Source organism: Lontra canadensis, unplaced genomic scaffold (assembly GCF_010015895.1).
Source record: "Lontra canadensis isolate GAN:19392208 unplaced genomic scaffold, GSC_riverotter_1.0 scaffold12, whole genome shotgun sequence".
NCBI lineage: Eukaryota > Metazoa > Chordata > Mammalia > Carnivora > Mustelidae > Lontra > Lontra canadensis.
In genome coordinates, this window is record NW_022631006.1 from 28,494,290 (window position 1) to 28,505,758 (window position 11,469).

The 11,469-nt window shown below is 38.2% G+C and overlaps 1 protein-coding gene across 1 annotated transcript; it reads left to right on the plus strand.

The window, feature by feature from the left end:
* The first annotated feature begins 7,946 nt into the window (after positions 1 to 7,946).
* Positions 7,947 to 8,891, plus strand: LOC116867465 (olfactory receptor 11H6-like). The gene has a single exon (XM_032857093.1). It carries the CDS (start codon positions 7,959 to 7,961, stop codon positions 8,889 to 8,891), a length of 933 nt encoding a protein of 310 aa, XP_032712984.1. The 5' UTR covers positions 7,947 to 7,958.
* The last annotated feature ends 2,578 nt before the right edge of the window (positions 8,892 to 11,469 follow it).

Consider the following 11,469-nt stretch of genomic DNA (forward strand, 5'->3'; position numbering starts at 1 on the left):
TGTCTGATAGCCATTTGTATGTCTTCATTGGAGAAGTGTCTGTTCATTTTTAAAATTTTATTTATTTGAGAAAGTGAGTGACAGAGCATGACCCAGGGGAGAGGCAGAGAAGCAGACTCTCCACTTAGCTCCCAGGACTCTGGGGTTATGACCTGAGCTATAGGCAGATGCTTAACCCACTGAGCCACCCAGGCACCCACAAGGCATCCTTTAAAAAAGAAGACACAAAATGTTTTCTAGAATTACAACTGCATTTTTCATAATGAATTTATCCTGCCTGCTGAAAGTGATGTTTTTATTTGTTTGCTTTAAAAAAATCTACTTTATTCTAGCAGAATGGGGCAAGAATCAATGAGATCTTTGTTAGTTCTCTGAAACTACACTGAAACCATGTTTGCAATTCATCAGAGGTCAAAACATTCAAAGAGTTTCCCTAACTCATGAGGCTCTGACAAGATTACATGGGGAATCTAAGCACATAAATGTTAAGTGGTTTATCACCCTGGCACAGCTAGTATATCATAAAGTTTGGCCCAAGGTCTTCTGAATCACAGACCAGTGCTGTCTTCCAGTTATCTCCAACCCATGACAATTTACCTTGCTACAAAGTTAAAATAGGCAAGTGTGTGCCAAACCTCTTAAAAAATACACATACATATGATGTAGTTCCAATATTTTTTCTAAAGAAAATAGATTCTCAGAAAATTTGCATTAAATTTTAAGTTCCCCAGCCAAAGCAATCTTAAAAAAGAAGAACAAAGCTAAAGGCATCATAAGTCCAGATTTCAAGATAAACTACAATGTATTAATAATCAAAATAATATGGTACTGCCACAAAAAATAGGCACATAAAAACAGAATAGAGAGCCCGGAAATAAACTCATGATAATATGGTCAATTCATCCATGAGGTAAGAATATACAATAGGGAAAAGACAGTTTCCTCAAAAAGATGATGCTGAGAAAACTTGACAGTTACATGGAAAAGAATGACATTGGAACACTTTCTGATACCATATATGAAAATAAAGTCAAAATGGTTTAAAAACCTAAATGTGAGACCTAAAATCATAAGACTTCTAGAAGAAAATATAGGCAGTAGTTTCTTTGACATCAGCTTTAGCCACATTTTTCTAGATAGGTCTCTTCAGGCAAGTGAAACAAAAGCTAAAATAAACTATTGGGTCTACATCAAAATAAAAAGCTTATGCACAGAAAATCATCCACAAATCAAAAAGGCAAACTACTGAATGGGAGAAGACATTTGCAAATGATATATCTGATAAGAGGTTAATGTCCAAAATATATAGAGAACTTACATAATTCAACACCAAAAAAAAAAAACCCACACAATCATATTTAAAAATGGGTAGAAGACCTGAATATACATTTTTCTAAAGAAGACATATAGATGACCAACAGAGACATGAAAAGATGCTCAACATCACTAATCATCAGGAAAATGCAAATGAAAACCACAATGAAATGTCACCTTATATCTGTTAGAATGACTAGCATCAAAAAATAAGAAATAAGCATTAGTGAGGATGTGGGGGAAAAAATAACACATTCTTGTTCTTTGTGGGAATGTAAACTGGTGGGAATGTAAATCGGTGGAGTCATTGTGAAAAACACTGTAGAGGTCCCTCAAAAAATTAAAGATAGAATTACCATATGATCCAGTAATTCTACCAACAAAGAAAACAAAAACACTATTTCAAAAAGATATACGCACACCTATGTTAATTGCAGCATTATTTATAATAGCCAAGATACGGAAGGAACACAAGTGTCCATTCATAGATGAATGGATAAAGAAGAAGTGATATGCATGTGTGTATATACATACATATGTGTACATGTATACATGAAAGCATGTAGAGAAAGCATGAATTCTGAAGTCTGAATAAACACAGAAAATAAAGTAAAAAGCCATCACAATCTATTTCAAAGCCCATCTGTTATATAAATGAGCCAATGATGGCTTCCATACCTTGGCCCCTACATTGTTTACTTCTTTACAGCATGTTGAATCCTGGTAGCTCAAAGCCCACAGGTATCAAAATTTTTACATATCTAATTATTTTACATATAGCCCAAAGAAATAGATTTTTAGCCATCCAGAACCCACCTACCTTGCATATCCCGGAAACTGTGCCCAATATCTGCTAGTCATCGATAAGATGAATTCTGCCTGCTATAAGTAGATAAAAACCCCCAAGTTATTGCTGCCCTTTGGTACTTTCTGACATAGAGTCCTCCCCCTCTCCAAGCTAACAGCACCTAATCAAGTAAGCTTACTCTCTGATCCCCATCTTTTTCCTGGGTTAGTCCTCCTTCCCTTCTGAGTACTGGCCTGTAAGCCTATAACCTCTGAAAGGTCTCGTGAAAGGTGAGGGATTTCCCCAGCAAGCAGTTCCAAGCAGTGTCCCCAGACAAAAGTTGTTGAAGCTACTGCCACCTCATGGTCATATCTTTTACTTCAGAACCACCAGAACCACCTCCCCCTACACAATTCTGGCAGAATAGCCTTTGGCCAAACTAAAGAACAATTCAAATTTTTGCTCAGAGAGTAAGTGTCCTACACACATTTTTTTCAGGAAAAAAAATTACAATTTCTTCAATTAATAGAATTGGATTATTTGTAGTTTCATGACATAACTCTGGGATCTTACTGACTATAATACAGTCCAGAATTCCCTTTTTTGCCCCTTTTGTCTATTGTCAACTTACAATAGACAACTTATGACCTTAAAATATTATTCATATTTATCAGTGTTAATGAAAACTTCAACTTCTCACCAACCTTAGTACTTCCCATTACACTTTTTTTTATTTCATTGAGGTTATTTGGGCAAGTTCTTTTTTTCCTTGACATATCTTAAAATGCTTATCACAGAGTTTCAGGATTGAAAAAAAAAAAATTGCTTTTGATGCTTACTTAAATCCCTTCTACCACTTTCTCAGCCTACATCTGAAAAAATCCATGATAGAAAGTATTCTTCTGAAGTAGCTTGGTCCATCACTGGACAGGTTTCTTTTTTTTTTTTTTTTAAAGATTTTATTTATTTATTTGACAGACAGAGATCACCAGTAGGCAGAGAGGCAGGCGGGGGGTGGGGGGGAGAAGGCTCCCCGCTGAGCAGAGTCCAATGCAGGACTCTATCCCAGGACCCTGGGATCATGACCTGAGCCGAAGGCAGAGGCTTAACCCACTGAGCCACCCAGGCACCCCTACTGGACAGGTTTCTCTGTTAGAAAGCTATTCTCCATATTGAATTGTAATGTATCTCCCTAAAACTTTTAACTATTATTTTTAATTCTGTATTTTGGAGACAAATGGGACAAACTGAATTGCTGTGTTAAATGATCACCTTCTCTTTTTTTCTGATACAGTCTTTGTCCTCCAATTTAAATATGCAAGTTCTTTCCACTGTTACTCATTTTTCATAATTCCAAGCCCTTCTAAATTGCTTCCTCCAAAATCGCTGCCATTTGCCAATGTGCTTCTTAAATTATGGGACCAGAATTTATGAAGGACTCTTTATCTGACCTCTGCAGAGTCAAACAGGATTAGAGTATTACCTCCATTATACATTCCAAAGTCACAATATTAGTTGTAGCAATTATAATGTTCATGTAATGTTGATGTAAATTTTTAATTTACTTTACCCAGGCTAAAGTGAGATTAAAATACAAATTAACAAGACCAGTAAGGCAATACTTAACAGTTAAGTAATAATGGAACAGTTGTTACTGATCTAAAAATCCCAGCATTCCCAGCTTGTATATGTACTCAATTATAGAGAGAAAGGAATAGATGAAATAAGACTTTGAAGGGTTTTGTAAATTCTTTACTATAACTAAACTCTGTCTTTATATCCTTTGGCTTTATAGAACCCTTTGCTCTTACATTTTCATCCTAAATCCAGGTTGTCTCTTTTGTGGGAAAACACAGCTGCATTACTATAAAAAAGATATGCAGATGCTTCTGGTTATATGTAACATTCTGATCCAAGGCTTAAAACTAACTTATTCTTCAGCTTAGATCCTGGACTCACCATCTTTCCCTTTTCCCCTAGAGGCTGGACCAATTTAAGCCTCAGTTAAAGAAATACTTTCTGAGATCTAGCCAAAACTTTCTCATTGTTATTCCTAGATGAGGCCACTGGGAAAAGTCAGATAATCCAGGAGGGTCAGAAGCAAACCTTGGCACAATTATTTAAAAGCATACAAGGGACTGGAGCTCAGCAGTAAGGCCTGTGTAGACAGAGTGCTCTGGATCACCACACTTCCAAGATGGACTGTCAAGAGCAGAAAAATCATGATTCAGAGTGTGTTTGCTACATACCCTCCTTTAGAGGCAGGGCTGTAATCAGTTGTTCCCAAATCAGGAGAAACTATGATGCCCTGTATAACTTCATGTAACCAGCATGAAAGGTCAATATAGTCATTGTGTGGTCTTCAAATAATTGCTATCCTTGGTAATATTACTCTTCCAACATTCATCCCCTTACAGAAGTGTGAATTGGAGCACAACTTTGTTTGACATGGCTACACATTTTTTCCTGCTGAAATGAGAGGACAAGGAGATCAAGGCTGACTCCAGGAGAGAGAAACCTACACTTGGATGTCTGGCCTCTATTGGATTCTACAATCCTCACATAATAGCTTTAGGTAAGATACAGCTCAGATTTTTTTGGTAATGTCTTTTTTACTTTCCTCTAACCCTTTGTTGTATTTTTTCCATATGAAAATGTAATTTAAAATAGTTTCCTCCTAATGGAAATTGGTTATACTCTCAAATATAAACATAGCCTACAGCATCAGAACTGTTCTAAATAAACGTTGTCATATGTATTGTATTTTTAAATATATTGATAAATATATTTAATAAAAATAATAGTATTTTACTTAAATTGAAATGTTAGCTGAACCCCCAAACCACATGGGCCAAGAATAAATTGTGGAATGACAACTTCATTCTATACCTTATTACTTATTCAAATCTCATATATCAGATTTCCTGCCCCTGAATATGGGGTAGAAGAAAACATTCGGTAGTAAGAGAAGGACATTTTTCTGTTAAAGGACATTGACTAACTCCATAGAGAAAAAATATCAGTTATGGACTATAAACACATTTTCTTCAAGAGGGCCATTTAATAAAGACATTTAATAAAGACAATTAGAAACAGAAGACAGCAAGAAACAGTGTACACACACACACACACACACACACAACTTTAGAGCAGATTATAACTTAGTGACAATAAGAAAGATCACAGCACAAAGCAGCATGGATGAAAGAGACAAAAAGAAATATGAAATGATTTAAACAGTGTTGTATTGAGCAGGCTCCTGTCATGGATATCCTCCTGTTTTCCAGGACTAATGGTGTATCCCTATAAAAAACAAAATCTTTGTTGCCTTGCTTTTGTTTTTAGCAAAGTGGAGTTTCCACTCTTTGCATTTTTTTAAACCTTTTTTCCTCTGGCTATAAGCAATTATTTCCCTAACTGGTTACTATTAGGGCATGTTCATTAGTTGAGATAACAAATATTTAGTAAGCACCTATAATATACTAGATAGTGTCCTAAATTCTAGGAATATGTTGGTGAGCAAAATAATGTCTTCCTCTTACATTCAGACTGTTGAGACAGAAAATACACACTAAGTATATAATACAATGCCAGGTAGCTATAGGCACTTTGAAGAAAACTAAAGTGGGATTAGGAAACAGAGTAGCAAAGATGGGCTAAAGTAGGGAAAGGCCTCTGTGAGTTTCTGATTTTTACCAGAAATCTGAATGAAGTAATAAATTAAGATATGTGAATACTGGCCAGGTGGAGCGAGGGATAGAGAGAGGGGTGATCCAGGCCTGTATATAGACCACCCCCATAGTCAAGGATCAGCACAGCTGGAGTGAGCCCAGTAGGGGGAGGAGTGGTAGGAAATGAGGACATGGAAGAAGGCCTCATTGGCCTTCCTAGCTATGGTAAGAAACTGTTTTGTTTGTTTGTTTGTTTGTTTTTAGATTTTATTTATTTATTTGACAGAGAGAGACCACAAGTAGGCGGAGAGGCAGGCAGAGAGAGAGAGAGAGGGGGAAGCAGGCTCCCTGCCATGGAGAGAGCCCAATGCGGAACTTGATCCCAGGACCCTGAGATCATGACCTGAGCCAAAGGCAGCAGCTTAACCCACTGAGCCACCCAGACGCCCCAGGAACTGAGGGGTCTTAAAGTATATATATAAAAGATTGAGAGCTAGTAGTTGACATGGTCAGATTTTCTAAAAACTGTCATCTAGTTACTATATGGGTAAGTCTCTAGGCATATAAAAATGGAAACAGGCGATTTAAAAGGCTTTTGTAGTGGTCAAAATGGGAATAACATGCACCAGAGTGAAAGCTGATAGGAACACTAAAAATTGTTCAGATTCTGAATGTTTTGAGGCCTAGAACACTTGTTGATGTAGAGTATTGAGAGGAGTGGTAAAGATGTGGCCAAAGTGTATAGCCTGGACAGCTGAGTGATTGGTGGTGCCATTTAGTGGTATGGCAGTAAAGGAAGGATTGGCCAGTTTGAGGGAAGAAGAATCAAAAAAAAGTTTAATCATAGGCATGTTTCATTAGATATCAAATGGAGATGCTGAGAAAGAAATTGAGCAGATAAATCCAGGTTATGAAAGAGACTTCACAGCTAGGGAGAGAAAAATCTGGCTTCATCTTGCATAGTTGGTTGGCTTTTATATCAAGGGGCTAACTGGCAGGTCACTTGCAGAGAGAGGATCAGTGAAGAAGGAAAAATATTCCTGGGGATTAGGTCCTGGTGAAAACATTACAGATCAAGTCAACCAGGAGAAACTCTGACATAGAAGCTTGAGATAATATATAGAGAGAAATGAGAATGACTAGTCTATGCACAGATCTCCAATTAATATAATTCAAGTCTCACAATGCTTTCAGTGATATAACACCATAGTTATTTTTACTTTACATGACAAAATATATATAGAATACTATCGTGAGGTACTTTCCCTGCATGTGATAAATTTCAACTGAAGACTGAAGTCTGTGTACTCTAGTTAGGGTAAATCTCAGTTAAAAGAGATCATTAGTGTTTAGTCTAAACCTCATTCGTTTAGGGACACCTGGATGGCTCAGTTAGTTAAGTGTCTGCCTTTGGCTCAGGTCATGATCCCAGGCTCCTGAGATGGAGCCTTGCATCAGACTCTCCGCCTAGTGGCGAGTCTGCTTCTCCCTCTCCCTCTGTGATCTCTCTCACTTGCTCTCCCTCAAATAAAGTCTTTAAAAAAATAAAAAATAAAAAAAATAAACCTCATTCATTCATACCAATTTTATTTAAAATGTTTATTCAAAGTGACAGAACAAGAAGCTTACTCCTCTTCAGCAACAAATTTTTAACTGTAAAAGGAACAAAGCTAAAAATAAAGAATACTTTGAAGAATTGTGCCTATCACCAAACACTGAGAGAAAGTAACATTGCAAATTGTCTGATTTCAGGAGATCTTTAAAAATAAGAGGTCACACAAATGTCACAAGTGGCCTCACTGATAGTAATGGTTGACTCTAAGTTGATGTTTCTGAACTTGGTTGAAAGCCTCTGAATGACAAGAAGCATCTATCTTAATTTTATGTAGTGCTGAGGACACATAAAAAGGCAGGGATTTAATGGACCATGATGAGCATGGTAATCATGATGGTAAAACTGTAACAAGGACCCACAGCCCCAAGTTCCTTATTTCCTCCCGATATCACTGGGGCAAAGTGTGCTAAATATCTTTAAGTAACCTAAAACTGTGCTGTCAATTGAATTATAAAGAAAATTGAAGAACATCTTAAGATGTAGTCATTTGTAACATGGTGATGTCTTACTATTGCAGTTTGAAGAGAAAAAAAAAATGAAAAACCCAGTTGAAAATAACCACTCTGACCCTATGAGTGAATTCATTCTTCTTGGATTCCCTTGTTCCTGGGAGATTCAGATCCTCCTCTTCTCATTCTTCTTTGCAATCTATGTCCTGACACTAACTGGAAACCTGTGCATTATCTCTGCAGTGTGGTGGGACAACCATCTCCACACCCCCATGTACATCCTGCTGGCCAATTTTTCCTTCCTGGAGATCTGGTATGTCACTTCTACTGTCCCCAGTATGCTAGCCAACTTGCTCTCTGAGACCAGCACCATCTCCTTCTATGGCTGCTTCCTCCAGTTCTACTTCTTCTTCTCCATGGGTACCACTGAGACCTTCTTCTTGTCTGCCATGGCCTTTGACAGGTACCTTGCTATCTGCAGGCCCCTGCACTATCCCACTGTCATGACTGTTCAGCGCTGCATCAGAATAGGAGCTGGGTGCTGGGTGTGTGGCTTCTCCTGTTTTCTCCTCCCAGTTTACCTCATCTCCCAACTTCCTTTCTGTGGTCCCAATACAATCGATCATTTTTTATGTGACCCAGGGCCCCTTATAAAGCTGTCCTGTGTGCCAGCTCCTGCTACTGAGATCATCTGTGCCATCTTTAACTCAGTCCTCATTTTCTCCACCTTCCTCTTCATTACCAGCTCCTATACTCTGGTGATCAGATCTGTGCTGAGGGTCCCCTCAGCAGAAGGTCGGCATAAGGCCTTTTCCACGTGTGGCTCTCATCTTGCTGTGGTGTCCCTATTCTATGGCTCTATCATGGTGATGTACGTGAGCCCAACAGCAGGAAATCCAGCAGGGATCCAGAAAATTATGACTTTATTTTATTCTGTGATGACTCCATTTTTCAATCCCTTGATCTATAGCCTCCGGAATAAGGAGATGAAGAAGGCCCTGAGAAAACTGTTTCAGATTATGAGATTTGGTCAAAGACAGCCTCTCGAGAACTAGAATCCATATATGTATAGGACATATAGTGATATAAAATTACAGGAGTTTAACGGTCTTAAGCAAATTTGAGAGGCAAATATGTCTCCCATATTCCCTGGAATATTTTTAGAAATGTATATCAATGAGGCAAATAGCAAATGAGATCTTACAAGAACTTGCATAAATCATTTGTACTAGACTTTATTGTATTAGTATTCCTATGTGTCTTATATGCAAACAGGAAAATGTGAAATGTTCTCAGACCTCTGCAGAAAAACCATATATAACCCAGATATCACCTGGTCAGCTTCTATCTTTTGCATATATAGGTAAATTTGCCTCTGATTCCCAGATTCTCAGTGATCACCTGTTTAAAGTACCCACTGCTATCTCCCTACTTACCAGTGCTCCATGCAGTCCGTGCCCTCTCTAATACCCACCACCTGGTTCCCCCAACCTCCCACCCCCCTACCTCTTCAAACCCTTCAGATTGTTTTTCAGAGTCCATAGTCTCTCATTGTTCACCTCCCCTTCCAATTTCCCCCAACTGCCTTCTCCTAACTCCCCAGGACACTTCTCCAATGAAGACCTACAAATGGCTATCAGACACATGAAAAAATGTTCATCATCACTAGCCATCAGGGAGACTCAAATTAAAACCACATTGAGATATCACCTTACACCACTTCGAATGGCCAAAATTAGCAAGACAGGAAACAACATGTGTTGGAGGGGATGTGGAGAAAGGGGAACCCTCTTACACTGTTGGTGGGAATGCAAGTTGGTGCAGCCACTTTGGAGAACCGTGTGGAGATTCCTCAAGAAATTAAAAATAGAACTTCCCTATGACCCTGCAATTGCACTACTGGTTATTTACCCCAAAGATACAGATGTAGTGAAAAGAAGGGCCATCTGTACCCCAATGTTTATAGCAGCAATGGCCACGTTTGCCAAACTGTGGAAAGAACCAAGATGCCCTTCAACAGACGAATGGATAAGGAAGATATGGTCCATATACACTATGGAGTATTATGCCTCCATCAGAAAGGATGAATACCCAACTTTTGTAGCAACATGGACGGCACTGGAAGAGATTATGCTGAGTGAAATAAGTCAAGCAGAGAGAGTCAATTATCATATGGTTTCTTTTTTTTTTTTTAAGATTTTATTTATTTCAGAGAGAGAGAGAGGGAGACAGCATGAGAGGCATGGAAAGGCAGAGGGAGAGGGAGAAGCAGACTCACCACTGAGCAGGAAGCCTGAGACTGGGCTTGATCCTGAGGCCCTGAGATCATGACCTGAGCCAAAGGCACGTGCTTAACCAAGCCACCCAGGCACCCTTCTTTCCCAGGGTTCTAATTGTCTGCGCTGTGTGTGAGAAAATGACCTGATCTGTGTACTCTGATAAGCTTAATTTCTTCAGTAGTTCTGTCTTTAGTTTTCTCCATATCCTTTCGGGCCTCTCTATCAATATACCCAGGAAATTTTCTGAATTTCCCCTTGAATTTCACCCCCCAATGCAACGTGCCTTAGACTGTTTTTAAGATCTTAGGTTCAAATGAATGGTTTTATCAATCCTGAAACCACATCCCACCCTGGAAACAAAATTCTGTTCCCATTTTTCTTACAGGAACTCCCCCAGGCCATGGGCTTACTACTGACAAATGTACATTATTTCCCCATCCCAAACACACTCAATAGTGCTAAATCTAAATTGTCAGTATCTATTATTTGGATATTGTACTATGATGTGTTTTCTCTTTCCCACATTTTTCTTTCCCTGCTTTGAAACATTCCTTCACTCATTTATCCGTTTTTTTGATATACTCATCTTCCAAATATTTACTGAGTGCCTCCTATGTGTTAAGTATTGATCCCAGGTTTGGGGAAAAAAAGAAGTGCAAAATACAGTCCTTAGAGACTTAAAGTTGTTAAGAGAATAGATTCTAAGAGCTGTCATCTCAAAGAGAAATTTTCTCACTTTCATGAAAGAGAAATGAAATTTTATTTTCATTGTATCTATATGGGATGATGGAGGTTAACTAAATCTATTGTGGTAATCATTTCACAACACATGTAAATCAAACCACCATTATGCACACCTTAAACTTATAGTTACATATGTCAATTATTTCTCAATAAAACTGGAGGAAAAGCAGAGTAAGGGCAAATAGAAAGGAACCAGAAGAAGAAAACTAAAGGATCCAGGAGCTCTATGGATTTTGTATATCAAGACAGCCTTAAAGAAGCCTAGACCTGCCCACTGCTCTGATTTTACTGCTTCATCTAGTAAAGGGATCCCCAACTGCAATAAAGGGGGAGGTGGTAAGAAATTGAATTCAAACTGCCAAGTTTGGAATGAGGTCAACAAGCCTGTCCACAAACTTCACAAACATCCTTGCAAATGGCTGCAGATTTCCATGTTACAATTTTCCCCCCAACACTGTCTCTCTAAATTATAACAGTGAGAAACAATGGGAGAAGGGCTCAGTAGAAAAAAATAAAAATATATATATTTAGCAAGCCTTCTATATAAAAAACTATAAAACTTTATTCAAAGACATTCAAGAAGACATGAGTTAATAGGAAGATATGCCAA

Coding starts and splice junctions, on each gene's coding strand:
- LOC116867465 (XM_032857093.1), top strand. CDS start 7,959: ATGAGTGAATTCATTCTTCTTGGATTCCCTTGTTCCTGGGAGATTCAG.